Source organism: Poromitra crassiceps (assembly GCF_964638095.1).
Source record: "Poromitra crassiceps genome assembly, chromosome: 17".
Classification (NCBI taxonomy): domain Eukaryota; kingdom Metazoa; phylum Chordata; class Actinopteri; order Beryciformes; family Melamphaidae; genus Poromitra; species Poromitra crassiceps.
This window is the reverse complement of record NC_139635.1, coordinates 31,722,318-31,747,252: the sequence shown is the minus strand read 5'-3', so window position 1 is coordinate 31,747,252 and position 24,935 is coordinate 31,722,318. Positions and strand designations below refer to the sequence as shown.

Below are 24,935 nucleotides of genomic sequence, written 5' to 3'. Positions count from 1 at the left end.
CGTGAAGAAGAAGGAACCAATAACAAGAAATGCGAAACTTTACGTCGTGGGCTGTCAGAGCGATTCTGTCTGTTCAGTAGATGATGGGAGTCCTACCAGAGAGAACCAATTTGTTTATACTTTTGTTCGTAATACTCTTAACAGAGGGACATTATCGATGGGTGAGTATTACTTGTCAGCGTGCTCGTGACTGAAACATGACTCAGCTCTGCTTGTTGCTGTTGCTATGTGATGATTATTTAAGGCGGCTAGTTTCGGATTAGCTAACGCTAGCTAGTCTGGGATCCAACTCTTTTTAAATAGCTGTCTGTAACGCAACAATTTCTAGAGAACATATTAAGAAAGCAAGCAGCTCTTTGGTAAAAGCTGAAAATGCATAACAGAACAGTTGAGGTTAGCCTTGAAATACCACAGGGACGGACGTCACTACTGGTACAAATTGTACGCGAGGCGGCATTAGTCACACGGATGCAAAGCCGGGTGTTGTAGAATGTTCAGACTCCCCCGCAGAATCAGGTGAGTTGCGGAAAGTTCTTCCTTTCTATTGTGTCTTGACAGATCCAGGACACAGCCCAGTTTAACTAGCCAACCTTACCTGAATACCTTTCTGCACCTCCCCGTTGTATATAACCTGGTTTAACTTGAACATAATTGGGCTTAAAGACACATAACTCTGCAGTGCATTTAGCTACAGAAGCCAATTTACAGTAGATTAGCATGCTAGCTATAGCCTATGTGCTCAGTTGTAGGCGCAAAACAAAGAGGAATACTACACACTCTCCAGATTTGATTAGATTTAGAGAATGCAATCATGTCACAGTTGTACGCTTTGATTGCACTCCTGTTCATTATTAGGTAACGTTAATTAGGTTAGTCCTATTCAAAGCTTCTAAACCTAGTTCTAAACCGAGCTAAAACAGCAGATTTGAATATATATGAGGATTACTCAATACTGCTGAAGGATAAATGAGCATCATCATGTCAAACAGGCTGTGGATTGAGTTAAATAGATCACTGGGACACTGGAATGGATAAGAGTGGGCCTATAGTTGCTTTTCAGGATTTCCTTTTTACTTCTAGAAACTGACACATTATCTGATCAATCTAAATGTTGTATGGGCCATTGAAACTGCCGAGTTGATACGTGTCTGTTTGTTTTGGAGGGTGGGTAGTCTACAGCAGGTGCTGCAGGTTGTTTACTAATACTTTTCAACATACACTTTCTACTCAAGTCTTTAATGCCTATAGATCCGAGTCCTGCAGATTGAGATAGGGACAACCATGTGCAGCTTGATGTCCTAGTCTGCAACTCCATACAAGCCCAGCTGTGAAAATAATGGCATTTGAATGGTGACCTTGAACTTAACCCACCCACAATAGCCATAGATAGACATGACTAGGACAGAGTTTAACACTGCGGTTGGTCATAAAACGTTTTAGCAAACTCAGTGAATTATGTTCCTTCCTTGACTTGCTCAGATGTTGAAAAGTCAGCTAACAGAGAAGTTGGCCAGAGTTGGCAGCTGCAAGAGAGGAAGGCAATAACTATAAACTATATTACACTGTATAATATTGTTTTAACTTTGTTAGCCATATTTTCTCAAAAGTGAAAACAACAGAGTGCACACCCAAACAAACAGATTTTTATAGAAGTGAAATTTCTCTTTTCAGTCATACTATGCAGTAGACACTAGAATCATAGGAAATGAAACCTTCGAAATATTAGACCTCAAGGTAAAACGTGTGTGTAGCCTAAACTCCAGCTATGCAAAAAATCATCTTTTTGTATAGCCAAGAATTCAAATCTATCTAAATACATCTATACGTCATCTATATAAAAGGGGGCATGTGGGCAATTGTTGTCCCACCACTACACACTAGGGCTGTGGCGATTCACTTATCTCCCGATTCGATACTATCACGATTCTTGGGTGCCGATTCGATTTATATTGCGATTCTTAAGTATTACGATTCTACGATTATTGCGATTCGATATTACGATTTATTGCGATTTTTGTTTCTTTTTTTCTTTTCTTTTTTCAGTAAGTTGAATCATACGGTTCTAGAGACTGTATATTATATCATGAGTAGGGCTGGGCGATATACGGTAGTTAAAAAGTATATCGATATAACATCTTTCATATCAGTCGACATCGATAATTATTGATCATTTTAATTACCCGTTTTTATTAATAAAAAACATGAGAAGAAAAAGGTTGCATTTAGCCACTTTATTTTGAACCACCTTATTTTCAAGGCACACAGGTAGGTCTAATTTGTCACACACACACATATGCTCTGAGTGCAACTGCAAGCAGTAATTTACAGACATGGTGACGTTTTACTTTGTTGACAGCCTAGCGTTGCCAGCCTTCTAAAAAAACGTTTGGTAACGTGTATTTCAGGGTTGTAGGGTTAACGTTAGGTGAATCAGGGGTGTGGAAAAGCCTGGGTTTTGCTTTGACTTGCTTAACTACAAATATGTCATAGGCTTATGTAGGGCTGGAGGGCGACCGCGCGCCATTGGTTGGGCGAGAAAAAGCCTTGCCTGGCTGAAAATGCAGTAGGCTACATTTCTCAGTTTTTTATCATTTTTATCAGTTTTATATACCCATCAAGACTCCACCCAAGCAGAAGACATAAAGTCATAAGCTGTGTGCTCAATAGATGACACAATGAGTTATTCCTGTCCCAGAGTACAAGTAAAACCTTTCCAACAGTTCAACTTTGTCTCTGCTCACAGAGGTGAATTGAGCTGTGGGTGCCCCGCATTCCATAAAGGAATGTTGCAGACGTCCGTATTTGTGAAAATGGTGTCTTAACATTAACGTTAATTTCCCGGGCGCTCATTAATAGAACACATGTTAACACGTTACGTTAACATGAATCGAAACTCACCTCACCCACATCAATTCTTTGTAACGCCGGGTGAGATCAAATGAGTGGCATCAAAATGCAAGACTCATTAGCCAGGAATGGGTCTCGCGCTACTTTTGCATGCTAAAATAAAGCTGATAATGTACAATTTGATTCAAGGGGGGGAAACCCTTTCAGAGTACAACACAAACGGTCTATTTTGCTGCAACTCAACAGTGCGTGGGACTCTTGCCTCTGGATCAAACCGTCGAGGGATACTCGAAATCCTACATTTCCCACAATGCACTGGGCTCGCGTGGCCTTAGATTCCACGCCCACCCCTCAGGCATTTGGCTGATGTCAAACTCCAGTAGGTGGCGGTAATGCACATATATGTTTGCCAACCGCCATAAAACTCAAAGAAGAAGAAGAAGAAGGCTTCGACAATAAAACATTATGAGAAGAAGAAAAAATCGAAAATAAAATTGCCTCCAAATTGCACCAAATTTAAACCGAAGTATAGATGTCTTCATAAAAAAAAATTCATGCATTTTAAGGCATTTTCCAAGGAGTTACGCGCATCTGATGTTGTAACTATTTCATGTAAAAATGTGTAAAAACGGGTACATTGCTCAGCGTTGATTTCGTTACTTCAACGCACCTACTACTAGATGTAAAATTTGACGAGCTTTCCAATGCCGCCAGTCCGGTGTCGGTACGTGCTTCCGTTCCCGAGATATGGTCTCTTTGCAAGGAACTATGGAAAGCTAATATTAGCTACCATAGGCTATGCGGTTGAAAAAGATGGCTGCCTTTTGTTTTTGTTCAAGACCTCTGAAGGGGCGTGGAGGACCTCTAGAGGCGGGACCATGGCAGCACAGGCCCACAAGTAGTGTAGTTCATAGGTGCTCGACTTCCGCAAGGCTGGACTTGTCGTCGCCCCGACGCGTTTTGCGTCAGAGCGTCATGGAAATAATGTGAGAGATGGTTGATATCTCTGGCTGTAAACAACCAATTTCAAAAATTTCAACGGATTCGAAAACCTTAGGGGCGTGAGATTTAATATATATTCATATTCCCCACGGAAAAGCCGTCCTTTAAGTGAATCGATTTTTTTTCCCCCACCCCTACTACACACACACACACACACACACACACACACACATCAGTGATGTCATAAGAGAAAGTGAGCCACCAGCTCGATGGGTGCAGGGCATGCGAGGCCTACGCGGCTGAGCCAGCGAGCCCGCTGCTAGGAATCGATGCCTAGTAAATTCAAAATTGTATAGAGATCATCCTTCATATGCTTCACCAGACAGTGGCAAAACTGCAAGGCCAAATGCATTTGCTGTGAGAACTCACTGGACATATGATCATGGTGTTTTTGTTGTCTCACTGTCAGGTCCAGGCCCAGCACTGCGTGTGGTATGGTGAGTGTGGAGAGTCAGTCAAGGTCCATGGGAAAAAATACAACTGTAACTACACCGGTCCTCCCATCCCGCTAGCTTCTGAGGGCTCTGAGCTTCTCACGGTAAACGTCTCTCTGCGCCTTAGTCCAGTTTACCCCTGACATCCACTGCTTGAATCATACTTCTGTGCTTCTACTTTCAAGTGGTACTTTATTGTGCACTGTTGAAAAATGGTATGAAATTGTATTGAGTTAGCTAATGACATCATCCTCTTTTCGCTTGCACGTAGGAGCTTTGCCCCGGATATAACTATGGAAACCAAAGTCTCTGCTGTGATGTCACCCAGTTGCGCACTCTCAAAGGGAGTCTGCAGCTGCCCCTTCAGTTCCTGTCTCGGTATGCAGCGTGGTTATAACATTAACTAAATAAAGGAACACATGACATGACAGGCTCACAAGAGCATTACCATTCCTCCTTATTAGAGTTTCTGAATTTCTTCAGACAAGGAGTGGGCTATCTGCCCCGTTTAAAACATCAGTCCTACTCATGCTTTACTCTTCTAACTGGAAGACTTTTCTGTGATGATCTCCCTAGTATTGGTATAGTATAGGTTCTCTCTCTTATTGTATAAAGCACACGAAAGGCTTCTCTCTATATTAAAGGTGTATTCATGCTTGGAGAGAGGAACGATACATGCAGTTCTATAAAAGGGAAATACTCTTATCAAAGCTTATAAACACAGTGACCAACCACTTTCGTGACAAAGCAACACCTTATGATGCCATTTCTGTTCCGCAAAGACCAAGACTACAAGAATCTTTGTCTTTGCATGCAACACTGACTGGCAGGGCCCAGTGACTATGATTTGCCTAGATGCCCATGTTGTCTTGTCTTTGTAGATTGTTGTCGACTTCAGCATGCTTATCTTCTCCGGTTTACTTTACAACTCTTTTCCACTCTTAAAACTTTAACTATTTTCATACTCTGTTAGTTATGCGGTGGTACCTCTTTCTTTATATTGTCTCGATGTCTGCTGCCACAACTGTTTGCAGGTGCCCCGCCTGTTTCTTCAATCTGATGAACCTGTTCTGCGAGCTGACATGCAGCCCGCACCAGAGTCGCTTCATGAACGCCACCCAGATCACCCCGGACCCTGACCCAAAACTAGCGGGCAAGTCCAATGTGGTGGAAGTGCAGTACTATATCGGACAGGCCTTTGCTAATGGTGAGTTCCCACAGCAGTAGCCTGCTTATTGTTTCTTATCTGAAAAGCAGCGTCACCTTCTTTTCCCGTTGGATTTGAGGGAAACTATGCCATGTAGGAACAGTTGGATATGTCAGATCTGCTGAGTAAACAGTTCCCCACTCACACATAACCTCGTGCTCTCAGTTGGGTAATTCTTAATCTCCGGGTGACTAAGGGTCAGGATTGTTTGAAAATAATATGGTTTATAGGGAAGGAAATGTTCTGCGGTCGGTGCAAAGATGAGTAACTCTTTGTCTTTACTCCCGATCCGGATTAATTCAAGTTGACTTTTTTACCCCCCAGCCATGTACAATGCATGTAAGGATGTCCAGGCACCATCTAGCAACGTGAAGGCCTTGTCACTGCTGTGTGGCAAGGAGGCAAAGGACTGCAATGCTACTAACTGGATCCAGTACATGTTTGACATTAGGAATGGCCAGAGTCCCTTCTCTATCATCCCCATATTCTCAGGTAAATCAGTTTGTAGTATTTGGTGAATATATTAATATTCCCACCGCTTCCTTTATTTTGTGGTTAGGGTTTCAATTGTCCTTTTCCTTTATTGTTAGGGTTTCAAGTTCAACTGTCCTATGCCTGTGTTGTTACATTTTGGATAATTATTTCAACATGCACTGCTTTACTATTTCTTTGTTGTAGATGCTCAAGTGTCTGGTTTCACTCCCATGAACAACCAAACATATGACTGCACAGAGGGCCTGGAAGATGGTTCAGGTCCCTGCTCCTGTCAGGACTGCACCAAGGCCTGCGGCCCCAAACCGGTCCCTCCCCCTCTGCCCCCTCCCTGGACAATCCTTGGTATCGATGCCATGACTGTCATCATGTGGATCTCTTACCTGGCCTTCCTGTTTATCTTCATTGGAGCTGTACTGGGAGCTTGGTGTTATCGGTAAAGGACTGAGAAACTTTGGTGGCTTCTCTCTGTTTTTAAGTTCAACATCATGTCTCTAGAGCCGTTTTCCCACATGCGTACCGGAAAATTACCTGTAAGTCAATATTGGACATTTCCCGGAATTTCCCTCCACACCTGGGCGCTCCCATGTGGGAATCTAGCAGCGAAATTGCCTGTATGTTGGGGGGCGGGGCGGCACTGCAGAGAACTGAAATCTTTGAAGAAGTTGGGATCCGTGTCTGAGAGAAATAGCCTGGCTGGTTCATGTTTATCCGTTCACCTGCGTCGCGTTGAAGCACTTTTTACAGACTGGCTTCGTTTGATGTGTCCGGGCTTGCCTTCGCCTTCGGAAATCAGCACGCCCACACATGAAGCTGACATACCGCTCTTATTATCACAAGATCATTTCGCCAGTTTGCTTTAATGTGCGCGAATGATTAGATTATGCCCGCTGGAACATTAAGCAACGTGTGTACACCTCGCCCATGAGAGAAGGACCGCTGTCGCGGAAAATGACTGGACCCGTTTCACACTTGTGTCCCCTTAAGAGCATACCGCTCTTCTGACTGGCTCGAAACTGGTGAAATGTCCGCGATGACGGGGTCGCGCTTATACCGGAAAACAACTTTCACACATGAAGGCATTAGACCACGTTCCGGTCATTTAGCGGTACAAAGCGCATGTGGGAAAACGGCTCTAGGTGTGTCCTTGTGACCCATATTGTGTGCATGGAACCACTTGCCCACAAAATATCTTGGGTGCGTTGTCAGGGTGTCAATGAGTCAGGCTACATCCACACGAATACGTTTTGATTTTAATGCGCATAACTTTTGCTGCTTTTATGCTTAGCCTAGCATCCATACTATTCCAGCAGAGTAAAGGAGACCAAAGTTTAATTTATAGTAGGGCGCTCGACATTTTTGATAAGTGTCTCTCGACAGAAATAAAATAGTCGCACGTCGTTTTTAATTGATACTATGGTGAAAGGTTTCAGTGGTCTCCATGGTAACAGGAGCCGCCCCATCCCCACCCCTCCCGGCAGGAACGGTTTTTACGGCTGTTATATTTTCGCCTTTCTCGGAGTCCAAATCACTGAAAAACATCTTGCCCGACTCCTAAATGCAAGAAATAACCACTGGCCCTTGTATCTGGATCTCGCTGCATCCGTTTTGACAGACAACCGCTCACTCACTCTCTTTTCAGAGAATCGCTCCACTCCTCCAGACTTCCACTCCGCCCACACCGAGCCCTGACTCCGCCCACACCAAGCCCTGACTCCGCCCACACCGAGCCCTGACTCCGCCCACACCGAGCCCTGACTCTGCCCACACCGAGCCCTGACTCCGCCCACACCGAGCCCTGACTCGACCCACACCAAGACCTGACTCCACCCACACCAAGCCCTGACTCCACCCACACCAAGCCCTGACTCCGCCCACACCAAGTTGGTTTTCCCTTGTCTGGGAACCTTTTAATCCGCTTTGTGTCATGGGGGCGTAAACCAAGGAAACAGGAAACAACACCGGAAATAAGTGCGCCAAAAAACGTCTTTGTTGCCGTTAGCTTGACGCAGCGAGGTTACGTTAGCTAGAGCCTGAAAAGAACAACAACACAAGTTGTATAGTAGCGTTAATCTTGCCAGCCTCTTTCTCGCCGAGAAGAGCCTGGTGGCGCGAGGTTAGGTTTTCCCCGGTGTCAAGACACTGCTACACTGACAGAACTCTCTCTCTAGCCAATCACAGTGCGCGACAAAATATGATGATGTCCACGACATAACAAAATCCTCCAGGTAGGCGACACCAAAGAAAAGTGTTGAGACACTTTTTTCTGTCGCTAAAGATGTCAAATCCGCACGCGCATGCCCAGTGTACGTGACCCGTCATGTGATCCAGTGTGGAGGTGCAGAAGGAACGGGAGTCAGACGCCTTGCTGCCGTGAGGTCACACCAACTCGCGTGCCGTTTATTTGTGACACACCAAACAACCAACACAAACACCGGCATTCACTTCCCCATATAGCTAACCCAGAAAACCCCATTACCCACAACCCCTCAGTTCCTTAAAGGGGTCATGCGGCCACACACGGTCCACAGCGCAACAGCCAGTGTCAATGGAGAATACTGCATCCTCCAAAGTATCCTACAGGAGATTATTCCTGAAACGCTCATGTGGACAGAAATCGTTTCCATTTTAAAACAACAACCTATTTTGGATGGGATGTAGCCTCAGTGTGTCAGTGTTGGTGTGTTCATAACTTTATATCTAATTGGCTTATATGGTTTTTCATGTCTACAGGAGAAGGACAATCATGACTGAGTATCCCCCCATATTGGACAGCAATAACCCACTGTCTGTTAACAATGACAACCCCGACCAAGGTACAGTAATGCTTGAGGAATGATTCAAAGTAATAACATTGTTCTGCCATTCCCACATGAGCCAAACTAAGTCCCAATTTCGTTCTCTTTTTAGCAGATGCGTCGTGCTGTGAAACGCTGGGCGAGCGCTTTGAAAATGCCATGCGGCTCGTCTTCAGCGCCTGGGGCTCCTTCTGCGTGCGGCAGCCCCTGCTGGTCATCCTGGGCACCTTGATCCTGGTGGCGGCCTGCTCAGCGGGCCTGGTGTACATGCGCATCACCACGGACCCCGTGGAGCTGTGGTCGTCTCCCAGCAGCCAGGCACGCCAAGAGAAGGACTACTTTGACAGCCACTTTGGACCCTTCTTCAGGACCGAGCAGCTCATCATAACCACTCCCCTCACTGACAACTCCACCTACTCGCCCGTCCCTTCTGGGTCGGACGTCCCTTTCGGAGCCATCCTGGGCAAAGACATCCTGCACCAGGTGGGTTAGAAGAAGATGGAAATTGGAGAAAAGGAAATGGGATGAAATTCAATTATATACTGCGATATAAAAATGTGACAATATTGTGGGGGGGCAGAACAATTAATTGTGATATTACTGTAGCTACATTTTATTCTCCTGTAGTATTCACAAATGAGACGGCTTTCCCATCACAATTTCTTGAGCACTCCATCCAAATTATCATATTATTAGTACTTTATTGCAATATTTTATTACAATAAATACTTTACTTGCAATAAATACTTTATTGCAATATTTGAATACTGCTGTTTCTGCACCTTACCTACGGAAGTTGTGTAACTTTTTTATTTGTGTAACTTTTTTTATTGTTTAATTGTTTAATGTCATTGATGCTCTTGTTGCTGTCATTGATGCTACTGCTGCTGTAACGCCAGAATTTCCCCTCGGGGATGAATAAAGTACTCTATCTTTATAATTAATTTAAATAAATAAATAAAAATTAAATCATAATTTTTAAATGACCAATGCCATCAGTAGAAGATTTGGCCCAGAAATTAACATCATGCTGCACAGTCACACTGAACTTTTATGTATTCTGTCGTATCATGGTTGTACTGAATTGTGAAGCCCATATCGAAACATATCACGAGATTGTGGCCAGTGTGTGTTTTGTATAAAGAGAGATTGTGCAGGGTTCAAAGGAGACAGATCACCCCATTAATTATTTTTCTTAACCATGACCATCCAGGTGCTGGATCTGCAGCTTGCCATCGAAGGCCTGGAAGCCACATACGAAGGTCAGAATGTGACCCTGAAGGACATTTGCCTGTCTCCTCTGGCCCCGTACAACAACAACTGCACCATCCTCAGCGTCCTCAACTACTTCCAGAATAGCCACAGTGTGCTGGACCACATCAACACAGATGGATTCTGGGTCTATGCTGACTTTCACAGCCACTTCCTCTACTGTGTCAGGTGATTTTCTAACAGACTTCTGTAATTTCGGCGGTTTTTAGGCATGGCATTCATGTCATCTAAAATGTAGCTTTTCCCTCAAAATGTTCCATAATTGCTTGGCTTACAGAAATCGGTTGGTGGTAAAGTTGGTGCTATAGTGAAAATATATATATTTTTAATGTTGAAAGTAGGGATGTTCATCAGTTGTCGAAAATCGATAATTGATCGTTAAGGATTGGAATCGATCCTGTGGAATGTGGATCGATTTTGTTATTATTAAAAAAAATAAAAAAAAATTGGACTAGGTTTGGGTGGAATTCGTTCCTCCTCGCCCCACTCCATTGCACAGCCGACTAACGTGAGGTGGAGCTTCATATAGTCTCTAGTTTTCTGGCTGGGCACGGGCCTTTGTGCCAACAAAACTGTTTTAAACATTCATTGAGGAGAACACATTGTCTTTTGTATTTTCTGCCATAGGCATTCATTTTGTAAAAAAAAATAAAAATGAAAAGAAATTTAAATATGAATATGATCGATAATTGATCGTTAATTTTCACCGATTATCGATTATGGAAAATTTTCAAAATGAACATCCCTAGTTGAAAGTGTTGCAGCTGTTGCCGCTGCAGCCGACAAGATGCACGAGCTTCTATTTTCTTTCTCCAGACGTGAGCATTTGTGCTTCCTGGTGTTCTCTTGTGGGGGAAAAGTGCTATTCTTAAAATAGAACATTCATGCTTCCTCATTTGTTGTGGTGTGCTGCTCTTCTTAGACGTGTGGTACAGATAATGTCCACACCTGTACTGATGGGCGTCAGGGTAGTGCAGCGCTACATTTCCTGCCTACCAACACAAGGGTTGCAGGTTCGATCCCTCGTGTCACCTCCGGCTTGGTCGGGTGTCCGTACAGGCACAATTGGCCGTGTCTGCGGGTGGGAAGCCGGAATAAGGGTATGTGTCCTGTGGTCGCTGCACCAGCGCCTCCTCTGGTCGGACGGGGCGCCTGTTTGGGGGGGAGGGGAACTGGGGGGAATAGCATGATCTTCCCACATGCTACACCCTGCCGGTGAAACTGCCACCTGTTGAAACTCGCTGTCCGGTGAAAAGAAGCGGCTGGCGAATGCACGTCAGAGGAAGCATGTGCTAGTCTACAACTCTCCCGAGATCGGCTGAGGGGGTGGAGCAACGGCCGGGACAGCAGGGGGAATTGGCTAAGTACAATTGGGGAGATAAATCCGGAGAAGGGGGGGGGGGGGGAGTACTGATGACTGGATTTATCTGCTCAACTGCCTTTGTCTTTTTCTTCTCCACAGTGCTCCAGCATCCCTCAACGACACTACTCTCCTTCATGACCCCTGTATGGGAACCTTTGGAGGCCCCATCTTCCCTTGGCTGGCGCTTGGGGGTTACGATGGTGAGCTGGAATAACATGCGTAGATGGAGAGAGTGAAGTTAAATAAAAAACAAGTAGTAGTTACTTAGATACAACAGTTACGCCTATATGAGTTTTCAGGCTCTCTGCAAAGTCTTTTATTGCACTGACAGAAAGATTTGCTATGTTGGCCATTGACCTTCCAATTTAACAGCAGTAAAACCTAAATAAGTAGTTTAGACTACAAAAAAACAAAACTAAAAAGATTGCTAACTCCTTCCATGATTACCATAAGAGCTGCCATAGCAACCAATGCCATTTATCTTAAGGGTAGTAGTCATGTTTTTTAATGAAAATTATCAGCACTATTGGATTGTTTCCTTCCCCAACTGGATTGCCAGTTTTATAAACCTCTTTACGGTGGATGATATGGAGCTTATGTTTATGTCATGGCCTCATCATTGCACTTTATCTTGTTTTTTCCACACTGCAGACACCAACTACAACAACGCCACCGCTCTAGTGATCACGTTTCCTGTCAACAACTACCTTGACGACACCGTCAAGCTGGGCAAAGCAAAGGCATGGGAACAAGAGTGAGACACCAATCTGGATCTGAAATCCACCAGAGGCAGCAGCATAGTCTTTATTATCAGGCTTGGGTTGATTTGTACCTACCTACAGTAGCAGGATAGGTGCTGTAGTCGTTACGTCACTTTTCTTCATGTTTATGTCAATGTTTTATTGTGCCCATTTCAGATTTATCCGCTTCATGAAGAGCTACAGCAACCCCAACCTGACCATCGCCTTTAACTCCGAGAGGAGTATAGAAGATGAGATCGACAGGGAGAGCGACAGTGACATCAGCACCATAGTGGTCAGCTATGCCATCATGTTCGTCTACATCTCCTTGGCCCTCGGTCACATCCACAGCCTCAGGCGACTGCTGGTAAGAGACTCTGCCCTCATATGTAGGCTTCATTGTTTCCATACAAATAGAGCCCAGGGTTTCCCCTGGGTTTGCTGCTTTGGGGGGGTGGGATGGGCCGGTGCAGGGGGATGAAATGAAACGAGTGCACATAAATTAGGCAAATGACATTAAGAAAAAGAAAAACATTTTCATTCTTTCAGTGGGGAGGAGGGGTCCCGCCCCCCCCCCCCCCCCCCCCCCCCCCCAAGGCAATGGTAGGGGAAACACTGGAGCTGCCTGCAACGATCAATCGATCGACAGGAAATTAATGGCCAACTATTTTTTATAATTGATTCATCGGTTAGACACATTTTTAAGAAAAGCAATAAACTAAACTTCTCTCATTCCAGCTGTGTGATTATTTTCTGGTTTCTTTAGTCTTCTATGACAGTAAACTAATTATCTTTGGGTTGTGGACTGTTGGTCAGGACAAAAGAAGACATTTAAGGATGTTATCTTGGGCTTTCAGGGAAAAAGCGATTGACATTTTTCACCATTTTGTAACACTTTATAGACCAAACACCTATCAATCAATAATCAATTAGTGGAGAAAATAACCGACACAGATTAATCGATAATGAAAATAATCGTTAGTTTTAGCCCTACATACAATGTGTCGTACAATTATACTTATCCGAAGTTGCTGGATTTGGATGCTTCATGCCAGCCAATAACCTTGCAAGGCAGCTGGATTCGTGCAACATCATGAGATCAGATCACACGTTTGTGAAAACCATACCATTTGGCAGCGGCACGTTAGCCAGCCAAGTTACGCAATGTGTTTCCGGCTTGACTAATCCTAGGCTCAACATTCCCATAGATTCAGCGAAACTAGTATGACATGTTTGACAACGTTCTGCAGCTCAAGCGTTAAAAGAAGGAAGTATGACGGGAAGCTGACTGGCTGTCTGGCCCATGCAGGTGGATTCGAAGATCTCTCTGGGTATAGCGGGCATCCTGATTGTGCTGAGCTCTGTGGCCTGCTCTCTGGGGATCTTCAGCTATGCCGGAGTCCCTCTCACCCTCATCGTGATCGAGGTCATCCCCTTCCTGGTGCTTGCCGTTGGAGTGGACAACATCTTCATTATAGTGCAAACATACCAGGTACTGTCCCTTCTGCCCTCCACGAACGGAATGTGTCGTAGGCCTACTGTAGCCGACTGTATTAACCCCCGTTAATGGAAAACTATTTCTGTTTGCATTTCCGAACAGAGGGATGAGCGGCTGCACCAGGAGGAGCTTCACCAGCAGATTGGTCGAATCCTTGGAGACGTCGCCCCTAGCATGTTCCTCTCCTCCTTCTCCGAGACTGTGGCCTTCTTCCTGGGTAAGACTGGGTTGTAGAGGACAGTTTGGAGGAGGATGCAGTATTATTTGACGCCAACTGTTGTGCTGTGTGGACTGTGTGGATGCACGGCCCCTTTAAAGAAACTATCCATCACTTATGAACCTTATCTGTATCTATCCGAAATCGGGATATAGTGTGAAACACAACAGTCGTCGTTTTCAATGCTCTCTCCCTGTCTCTGGGGGGCGGCTTCAGGATCTTGAAGCTGTGCAGCTCGCATGGCTAGTGTTATTTGAACTACAGATTATAGAGACACTGCATGAAATAGGCCACGTCCATCACAGGGGAAAAGCTCCGTTCATTTCCACACACCAGCGTCATTTTCCTTGAATTAAACATAGCTAAAAGCTGTTGTGTGGTGGGCTGCGCAGACAACAAATGTAAAAAATCGCCAGTTAAAGTTTTTTTGTACTCCTGAGCAAAACAAGGAAGCCATTGAGAATCGGCGAGAAGAAAAATGTGGATCTAGCTGTCAAGGAAGTAAGTTGGAGTGTTCATCTTCCGTATATACATCTTTTTGTGCAACACGCAAGCATGCACGTGACATAGGAGAACGCCAGGATTGGAGCGGGGATTTCGGTTTTCCCCCGTCTTGGGCGTGGTTTCTGAATGATGACGCGTTACGCAGTGTCTCTATACTTACTCACTTTTGTATCGGATTGAGATGTTTAACGAGCCTTTAACGAGCCATACCAGCTGGCAGGGGCGGAGTTTCTGCCAGCAATGAACGGCGAGTTCTCGGTGCAGGAAAGATGGAGGGAAGGGAAACATTGTTCATCTGCATATACTACCAACATTGTAATGATACAAAGCTGGTAGAAAAGCGGACAGTTCCTTTAAGGAACTGAGGGGTTGTGGGTAATGGGGTTTTCTGGGTTAGCTATATGGGGATGTGAATGCCGAGGTTTGTGTTGGTTGTTTGGTGTGTCACAAATAAATGGCACGTGAGTTTGTGTGACAGCAAGGCAGCGGACTCCCGTTCCTTCTGCCCCATCCACAGGGTCATCTACTAAGGTCTCCTGTACTTACACATCTGTGTACACATGACACTGTAATAGAGGCGCTATAAGTGATTACAAAAAAAGCTAGATGTTTTTGTGGATAGGGTTGAAATGGGTATCGCAGGGATTTTTCTCAGGAGTTTGTAGTATACCACACTTGTCGTCTTTCTTGTGAGTCACCTGCTGATCAAGGTGGCCACTTGTTCTACAGGAGCCCTGTCCAACATGCCTGCGGTGAGGACCTTCTCCATGTTCGCTGGCTTGGCCATCTTTATCGACTTCCTTCTGCAGATCAGCTGCTTTGTCAGCCTGCTCGGTCTGGACGCCAGGAGACAAGAGGTGAGACTGATGGGGGTGGACTGGATGCTGACAGTAGCTGTGTTTACATGGAGCCTTTTATTCCACTTGTAATCAGAATAGAAGCCCAATCAATAAAAATGCCTCATATAACCACCTCAATCAGAATAAATCGCCCATTTCGAATGAAATTTCATTCCGTTTGGCAGGCTATAACCCTTCCATAAAGTATTTAAAAAGAATTGTCATGTAAGTTTCTGTGCATGCTCGCTCATGGCTAGTTTTGACACCTAGCAGCTACGGTACAGCTCATTCCACGCTCGCCTTTTCCATATTGTGTGTTATGTTTAATAACACATAGACAATGTGCAACTTCAGTCCTCAACTTGATTGTGTGCTGCAACAACCTCAACAGCTCTCCTAGCTTTTTACAACCACAACATTTTCTGGAAGACTGACGTAAAAGCTGCCGTGCCTGCAGCAATTACAGCCACAACTGATATGGCTCATCTTTTCAAAACATGCTGGATTCGCTGTTTTGCGCATGTCAGAAACGTTTATTTCTGATTGCATATCACATCATAAAGCAATCATTATATTTAGCGCTGATCTAAACACTTGCGTGGGGAACCCTCCTTGGGAATGATTTCATTCAGAAATGAAAAAAAACAAAAGTCTCGTGTAACCGCAGATAGTGATGACGATGCTGAGGAGGCGGGGATGACTCAGAGCTGTGTGAAAGAATCTGATTGAAGAACAATAGAAGCATTGTATGGTGTTTAGATTATGTACAGGCAATTTGATAAATGCTCCACACATTTAATAAAACATTTTAATCCTCTACAGATTTATGAGACTAATATTCACCGGCAGAGGAAGTCTCCTTTAATCTGTGGTTTTCAATCATTCCAACTAATCGTTACACCAGTTGATTCCACTGATTAGTTCCTCTCCAGGGTTTTTTGCTGGCTCAAAGTAGGCCTTTGGGGGGGGGGGGGGGGGGGTGACTATGCACAACAGGAAGCAGTGAGCATGGGGGGGGGGGGGGGCTAAAACCTCTTTGGGTGGGCCACCAAAAATTCTTCTATGCAGGAAAAATCCCTGCTCTCTGGTTGAAGGCGTGTAAATCAATGGAATCAGCTGAGCTAGTGTAGTGGGTGTACTGCCCTCGGGTGTCGATGGCACATGGTTGAGAAACACTAACGATTTATAGTAAACCTCCCAACTTCACGAGGTTGTCTGTTGTGTTTCAAAGAGCAATCGTCTCGACATCATTTGCTGCTTGAAGATGCCAGAAGGTGAGGGGGAGAAGACAGACGGCTTCCTCTTCCGCTTCTTCAAGAAGATCTACGCCCCATTCATCCTCAAGGAGTGGGTGCGGCCCTTAGTAGTAAGTGACTCAATGATGCATCAGTCTCTACTAGGCATTTGAGGAATCCGTCTCTAACATAACATAACATAACATACTATTGAAATGTGTCATTGAGCCCATGCTTTTGATTCACAAAGATCCCATTGTTGCGTTCTTAGGTGGCGGTGTTTGTGGGGATGCTCTCCTTCAGTATTGCTGTGGTGAATAAAGTCGAGATTGGACTGGACCAGAAACTCTCCATGCCTGATGTAAGTCTACTGGGCACGTTGTTGATTTGATCATTCGGACCATGTAGCTGTAGGCAGTATAAGTGTAAGTCGATTAGATTTTGAATGTTTTCTAAAGCAGGTGTGACTGATTTAGCTTGTCTTGCAAGTGATGTTACCACTGCTGTAAACTGTCTGGTGAGCTAAATCAAGCACACCTGTCAAGTCGTTTTAATATTAGATTTTTGCCACAGTGGCAGTCTACCACCTACAACAGAACGTAAAATCCGCAGTAAGCACTCCGATCCATGTGGAGGTCTCTTCTTACGGACTGTCTTCCCCACCTAGGACTCGTATGTGCTCGAGTACTTTAAGAACATGAGCCTGTACCTCCACACTGGTCCTCCAGTCTACTTTGTGGTAGAAGACGGTCTGAACTACAGCAGCCTGGAGGGCCAGAACGCTGTGTGTGGAGGGGTGGGCTGCAACAACAACTCCCTGGTCCAGCAGGTCTACTACGCCTCCCTCATCAGCAACTAGTAAGTAGGGGGGGAAATTACATGTTGTAGCGACACACCACAACTTATGTGGATATGATGTGGAGCATGGGTGTGGCAAAACAACACACACACACACACAGAATTACAACTGCACTCTTACTATCAAGAATAATGATATCACTATCGTTTCAAATACGTGGTTGTATGGTATGTGGGGAAATTCTATTACAGTGGGGGATTTCTATTTCAGTGGGGAATCTAATGTAATCCGCGATAAAGTAGTATATTTAATTTCACCTTTCGTTTCGCCAGCACCACCGTGGCCTACACGCCGTCCTCCTGGCTAGACGACTACTTTGACTGGGTGAAGCCCCAATCCAGCTGCTGCCGTTACTTCAACTCTACTGGGGATTTCTGCAATGCCTCCGGTAAACCATTACCCACTGTGTCAATATGCTGTTCATCTGAGCAGGCTGAACTCCTGTCTGCATGGTGACCCTGCATGCCCACGTTTAAATTTAGCTCAACTTTTTATTTGTCATTGCTCTGTACACAAAATACACAGAATTCATCTGATTAATAGAAACACACAGACATTTATTGCTGCATTTTTTTTTATCTCTACATTCCAATTGTCTTCTACAATCTTATTGGTTGAATGGATGGGAAAATGTGCAATATTGTTTTTCAGTGGTGAATCCGTCCTGCGTGCACTGTCGGCCCATGACTCCCAGTGGAAAGCAGAGGCCTGAAGGAGAAGACTTCATGCGGTTCTTACCCATGTTCCTGTCAGACAATCCCAACATTAACTGTGGAAAAGGGTAACTGTCAAACTGTCTTCTATTTAGGCTTTCATTTGAACTACTTGAAAGAGCACTTCTGTTTCCAATGTGTTTTCCAAAGTTTGCCCAGTTTCTTCACAATGAACCTTGTGTCATTCATTGTTTTGTTCTTTCTCAACAATGCTGCTGTGTTCCTCCAGGGGCCACGCGGCCTACAGCGCAGCACTTGACCTGTACGACAATAACACCCGGGTCGGAGCCACCTACTTCATGACCTACCACACCATCCTGCAGGAGTCCCCGGACTTCATAGAGGCCATGAAGATGGCTCGCATTCTGGCTGACAACATTACTCAGTCCATCGGCCACAAAGTTTTCCCCTACAGGTATTTTACGGCTTCCACTGCTCTTGCCTTTGCTTAACATGTTAATGAAACAATCATTAATTCATATAATTTAATATTGTCAATATTCAATATCGTCTTTGTATAGCCAGCTTTTGTCTGGCCCAGAAGAGATGTTTTCAGTTTCACCTGCCGGTTGGGGAACTGTGAAGTCAATTGGTCTGTTTTTGTGGTGAAAGGCCTGTATCTGAGGTTCGCCTCGTTTTGAACTCAAAGTTCAAGGACGTTGGTCATAGATAAGCACACAGCAAAGAAAACATTATTTATGGCATGTAGGCAGTGTTTGACCTTCATTATTGTGTTTGAACTTCCAGTCCCCCTATATCCTATATTTCAGAAAAGTCATGTCAGTACAACCCTATACAGACCATGTAGACCACAACCTCAGACACAGAATTAAGAGACAAATATTTTATGCAAAGGTGGGAGGTGAATAAACAATTTAAATCGAGACAATATTAGAATAAATTAACTCTTCATTGATATTCATGACCAGTGGATGGCTGTTCGAATTAAGGAGGTGATCAGATAACTGAATTTGATTTTAACGATCATGGATATGATATCTGCTACAAACAAAAACAATTTCCAAATATTCATTGGAAACTTTACATATTAGTATAGTAGTAGTATTAGATATTCTCATTCGGGCAACAGGTGTCGCCATTGCTCCTAATGGCTGTCCACATCCTACTAATCCTTCTTTTTCTCCCTCCGCAGCATATTCTACGTGTTTTACGAGCAGTACCTGACCATTGCCTACGACACGGCTCTGAACCTGAGCGCGTCGCTGGCAGCCATCTTTGTGGTGTCCACAGTGTTGTTGGGCTTTGAGCTGTGGTCCGCCGTGCTGGTCAGCATCACCATTGCCATGATCCTGGTCAACATGTTTGGCGTCATGTGGCTGTTTGGCATCAGCCTCAATGCAGTGTCTCTCGTCAACCTGGTCATGGTGAGCACGAACAGAAAACACTCAAGCTGCCAGTGAACCTGCTGCAATAAGCAATATTTTCTAACCACTAGAGGGTGACAGAAACCACAACGTAAATAACACGCAGCATAGCAACTGAAGCATGGGGGCCTCCGAAGGACAAATGGGAGGATAAATGCTAATTGCGAAGCCAACCGTACCTATGGAGTAAGTTTGGCCGCTTGCCAGTCTCACTTTGACAGATCTCTTTCAGTCTTTAAGATGTTGTTTTTTTAAGAATGGGAGGGGTAAAGCTGCTAAACTAGGAAACTAAACTCACTGATTGGTCCGGGTGGAGCTTTGCTGCAGAGCGGAAATTGACAACAAGCTTTATAAGAGAGGAGAAATCAACAACACAGCTGGCTCATGTGTGTGGATAATATTGTTTTATAGTTATCTCAATGAAATCTCCACATAGCATACACTTGTTTCATGATTGGTCATAAGGTCTAATATTGCTTATTGCAGATTTAAATTGAATAAGACAGGAGTATTTTCAAAGTGAGTAAATGTGGAAGCCATGCGAGAGGGACAGGAGGTATTTCCTCTAGTTTATAGTACCAGTAGGTTGCGACAGAAGGGTTTGGTCAGATTCTATAGAATGACTATATAGAATTCTATAGCATTTGTTGCAACTTCCCCTTCATCATGTCCTGCTTGACGTGGCAAATATTGTGAACTTTAGTTGCTTGGCTTTCAGTCCATCACGTCTGTGCTGTGAAGTAGTTTCCTCTGGTGTGTTGCAGAGCTGTGGTATCTCCGTGGAGTTCTGCAGTCACATCGTGCGAGCCTTTTCCATCAGCGTAAAGAGGAACCGAGTGGAGCGGGCCGAGGAGGCCCTGGCCCACATGGGCAGCTCTGTAAGTTCTCACCTAACAAGTAACAAGAGTTTGAGAAGTATGAGAATATTGTGGATTTCTGTGGAATTTTGGGTTTGAGAGAATGTGAGCTAGCTTGTGCACGGTTATAATTGATGACAATTTAATTTAGAATGTCTTCTGTCGTCGCCATAAGATCAGTAAAGCAATTTTGGTCCTGTAATCATCAAGGCTTTGTGCGGTTAATGGCCATCATCACAATATCAGTCAAAAATAATACAAATGTATCTTTTTAGTTGTAATGTACAGCTTTCCATTTCAAATTGAATGAAAACGTGGTTTCCTTCTTTCCAGGTGTTCAGTGGGATCACATTGACTAAGTTTGGAGGCATCTTGATTCTGGCCCTATCCAAGTCCCAGATCTTCCAGATCTTCTACTTTCGGATGTACCTGGCTATAGTGCTGCTGGGGGCGACGCACGGCCTCATATTCCTCCCTGTTCTGCTCAGCTATATAGGTCAGGAATGTCATATGTGGATGGGAAACACTTGAAATATTTGAAGCATGTGTTCTCCTTTGGCCGGTTTCAGTAGACGTCACTGCATGTGAAAATCTACATTACATCATCACACACAGTATCAGCAACCAGGCCAACTCAGATGTCATGCACTTGCTGGTTCCTTTGTCTCAAAGTCAATGGGATTTTTGTATGGGGATTTGGTTAAAGGAAGGTTTTGCCGATTTTCAACCGGCTTTGTATCATTATAATCTCGGTAATATAAAGCAGATGGACAGTGCTTACCTTCGGTATAGAGACAGTCTGTGTCTCGTCATAGACGCTGGGGTAGCTGGCTGGGGGCGTGGTCAGGGTGAGGTAAATCCTCCCGTTCTCCCCATTCAGCATAGTTGGCATTTAGCTGCTAGCCCAGCCCAGGCAGACACAATCAGGGATTCAACCATTGCAGTAAACGCACATCTGAACAGACATCTATGTACCTGCTCTAGAATCCCCAATCCTGTAGTGTAGAGCCACAGCACTGTCCTTTGGTGAGTCAGCCCATTGAGATATATGGGGGGGTTTTACCCCACTCGCGCGCCAGCCGTATCACATTTTGTGGGCGTTCCCACACAGACCGACTATCTACAGTATGTTTTCTGCATGTCTGACCGCCAGCTGGTATGAGTCATTAGCGCTCATTAAGGCTGTCCATGATTCTCCATGGATCTGCGCATACAGAAAAAATGAAACGAAACAACCGCGCTCGAGCAACATCTGTTCACTTCCGCTTCCAAAATGACGTTACGCGTCATTCAAAAATAATAAAAGTGATTCTCATTTGTGAAGATTCTCTTGCTGAACACAACCGGTTGCTGTTTCATAAACTTTTGTTGACCATTTCAGGCATTTAACCAAAATCCACATTCAGAAATCCCATTGACTTTGAGAGGAGGGAACCGGAAGTGCTAACATCCGGGTCTCAGGCAGGTCTTAGGACACATTCCTGCAGTATATGAAGGTACTCCTGCAGTATATGAAGGTATTCCTGCAGTATATGAAGGTACTCCTGCAGTATATGAAGGTATTCCTGCAGTATATGAAGGTACTCCTGCAGTATATGAAGGTATTCCTGCAGTATATGAAGGTACTCCTGCAGTATATGAAGGTATTCCTGCAGTATATGAAGGTACGCCTGCAGTATATGAAGGTACTCCTGCAGTATATGAAGGTATTCCTGCAGTATATGAAGGTACTCCTGCAGTATATGAAGGTACTCCTGCAGTATATGAAGGTATTCCTGCAGTATATGAAGGTACTCCTGCAGTATATGAAGGTATTCCTGCAGTATATGAAGGTATTCCTGCAGTATATGAAGGTACTCCTGCAGTATATGAAGGTATTCCTGCAGTATATGAAGGTACTCCTGCAGTATATGAAGGTACTCCTGCAGTATATGAAGGTACTCCTGCAGTATATGAAGGTATGAAGGTATTCCTGCAGTATATGAAGGTATGAAGGTACTCCTGCAGTATATGAAGGTACTCCTGCAGTATATGAAGGTACTCCTGCAGTATATGAAGCTAATGGGATCATTCTCTTGTGACTCTCTCCACAGGTCCTTCGCCGAACAAAGCCAAGGTGTTTGCTGCTAACAAGCGCTACGTCGGTACGGAAAGGGAGCGCCTCCTCAACTAGTGAGCCGTTTGAGACGATGAACAATGAACTAACCGTTTTGTCTGCGCGAGACTGTGGGTGTGTGTGAGCACAACGCAGTTTCTGTGATTACTGACACACTCATCATTGCCACTACTATGCACAGCTGTAACTCAGGAAGAATCCACTCGGGAGTAGAGTTCTCTACAGGGAGTAGAGTGCCAGAGGCCTTGTCCAAGCGTATACCCCCCCCCCCCAACCCGTCTCACCTTCCTCCTCGCACTACAAGGCAGTTCAGTCTTACCTGGCCTACCATGGAACAGTTCAGTCTTACCTGGCCTACCATGGAACAGTTCAGTCTTACCTGGCCTACCATGGAACAGTTCAGTCTTACCTGGCCTACCATGGAACAGTTCAGTCTTACCTGGCCTACCATGGACCAGGAAAACACTTGAGCGGTGTGGAAGTAGGAGAGACGCCGCCCTCGGCATCAGTTTACAAACAGAAACTTTCAGTCAGTTCCATATGCTATGAGCAGTTGTCTTGTGGGGGAAACTCAAAAGGGTCACATTGGTCAGTGTTTTGATGTTTCTTTTAAAATATGTATACTGGACAAAAGAGAATGTGTATAGGAAAATGTTTATGCAAACGTTTACTAATGTGGTCCTTTTGTAGAACTATTTGATATGATGAGTACCGTACACACTGTAGCTAACAGATAACAATAATGACAGAATAGGGCCCCCCCCTCCTTACTCCTGGCATTAACGTGCATCTCGTGTTCAGATCGGGTCTAGATATGGTTAATCTGGCATGTCAGGTGTAACATTTACACCTGACATTATTCACATGTGTTTGCAGTATACACATTGATAACACATTTCTATTTCCCTCACCAAAATACGCACATCACTTCATCCTGTAATATTTATGTCCTTGTTTACACTTGGGTGTCAACGAGTACCCTGACAATCCATTTGTGATGATGTATGTTACTATTCAAACTGATTGAGTTGTTTTATTGCCACTTTGGTACTTAATGTAGTCTGGTGATGGCCTTTACACTGGTTAATGTGGCCCTGATGCATCTCTAGCGCCCCCTGGAAGTGGTTTGGGTGATGGGATTGTCAGTGCATTTTGGGTGCTTTTACAAATGGATGTTTTTTTGCTCTGTCAAACGACAATCCATCAGTCAGGACGCATGTTAATGCCAGAGTTTAAAGGGGGTCCCATGGTGATAATGAAGAAAATTTACATCGAATTGTAAATTATGCATTTTTCAGTTACTGAACCGAACACGTGTCAAGTCAGGATTGGGAATGAGAAGCAGCATTTCATGGCTTTACTTAATAACTGTAAATAGCTTGCATCGGTCTAATTTAAAATTGTATTCCTTTCTAACGCCTGCTGGTTCAGAGTATCGTAGAAAAAGACAGCTGGATAACGGTGTAATCCTGTGTCTTTACACACTTTCCTGGACAGGTTTGGTTAAGTTGATATTAATTTTAAAATGTTATCTATTAATATTGAGTTACCATGTATTCCTATCTTACTGTAAAGCCCTCTTCCAAAGCAACAATCATTGGTTTGCAAGGAAAAGCAAGCGTAACCTCTCATTGCTGCCAACTGAAAAAGATGAAGCTTTACATCCCTGCCTGGTTCACCTGCATCACCTGCACCTCATCCTGTCTGGATTATGACCAGTGGAGATGATCTTTGATGGGTTTTGGAGATGTGTGTTCCCAGTAGTTACTGTACCATAGCTCAGTTTGAATGGGTCAATGACATTTTGCCCAGCGAGTGTAATACCTACTGGGCCCTGTAAGGAGCAGTAGCATTCCTTTTGGTAGTTGTGTTATCATGGGATTCTCCATGATGCCGTTATTTTTTTGTTTGCTTGTAAGAAAGCATATTGACCAAGCAAAAGTAGTACCTTGTTCCACGGTTGAACCTAGATTTAAAAAAACAGATCCACTAATTGAAAAAGATGTAAAACATATGAATGTTGCTTGGCATGGATGATCCACAACTTTCCTCCTGAAGCACATAATTGTATAAAAAGCCTTGAAAGACCTTTGTTTTTAACCATTCTAATCTGTATGAAAGTGTGCAGTGGAGCCCTCTCACTCCCTCTATATTTCACAATGGGTACACATTCACTTTTTCTTGCCCCAAATATATGACTTATACTAATGTGTTCATCTGATTGATTTAACATCATAATACTCTTTATTCAATGAGGTTACAGTTATACCGATGTAGCCACTGTAGAAGTCCCTCCGTAGTGAACTGTTGCTTTAGTTTATTAGCTCCAACCTAGACAAATGTTGTTTGGCAGGGGAAAATCTTGCTTTTTCAAAAATGAATTGCATGCACTATAAATGCAGAAAATGAAGAATTGGCTACAAAGGCTGCTACAGTATAAACCACACATCTAGCTGTGATTGTCCAAACTGACCACAGTGTGGCGTCTGATACCACTCATGGAGCTGTGGCTGGACTACACTATTGGCCTACATTTTTATGTCTTTATTGGAAGTAT

The 24,935-nt window shown here is 44.2% G+C and overlaps 1 protein-coding gene across 1 annotated transcript; it reads left to right on the top strand.

The window, feature by feature from the left end:
- The first annotated feature begins 58 nt into the window (after window positions 1–58).
- On the top strand, window positions 59–24,536 carry npc1 (Niemann-Pick disease, type C1). Its single transcript, XM_083653825.1, has 25 exons — window positions 59–161; window positions 4,259–4,387; window positions 4,555–4,661; window positions 5,318–5,490; window positions 5,815–5,982; window positions 6,169–6,418; window positions 8,716–8,798; window positions 8,893–9,263; window positions 9,994–10,220; window positions 11,515–11,615; window positions 12,067–12,169; window positions 12,333–12,522; window positions 13,465–13,647; window positions 13,756–13,870; window positions 15,104–15,231; window positions 16,445–16,579; window positions 16,720–16,809; window positions 17,116–17,306; window positions 17,580–17,695; window positions 17,959–18,088; window positions 18,250–18,435; window positions 19,174–19,405; window positions 20,170–20,283; window positions 20,596–20,758; window positions 22,356–24,536. The coding sequence occupies exons 1-25, from the start codon at window positions 81–83 to the stop codon at window positions 22,433–22,435; spliced, it is 3,846 nt and encodes a 1,281-aa protein (XP_083509951.1). The 5' UTR covers window positions 59–80; the 3' UTR covers window positions 22,436–24,536.
- Window positions 24,537–24,935: the final 399 nt, after the last annotated feature.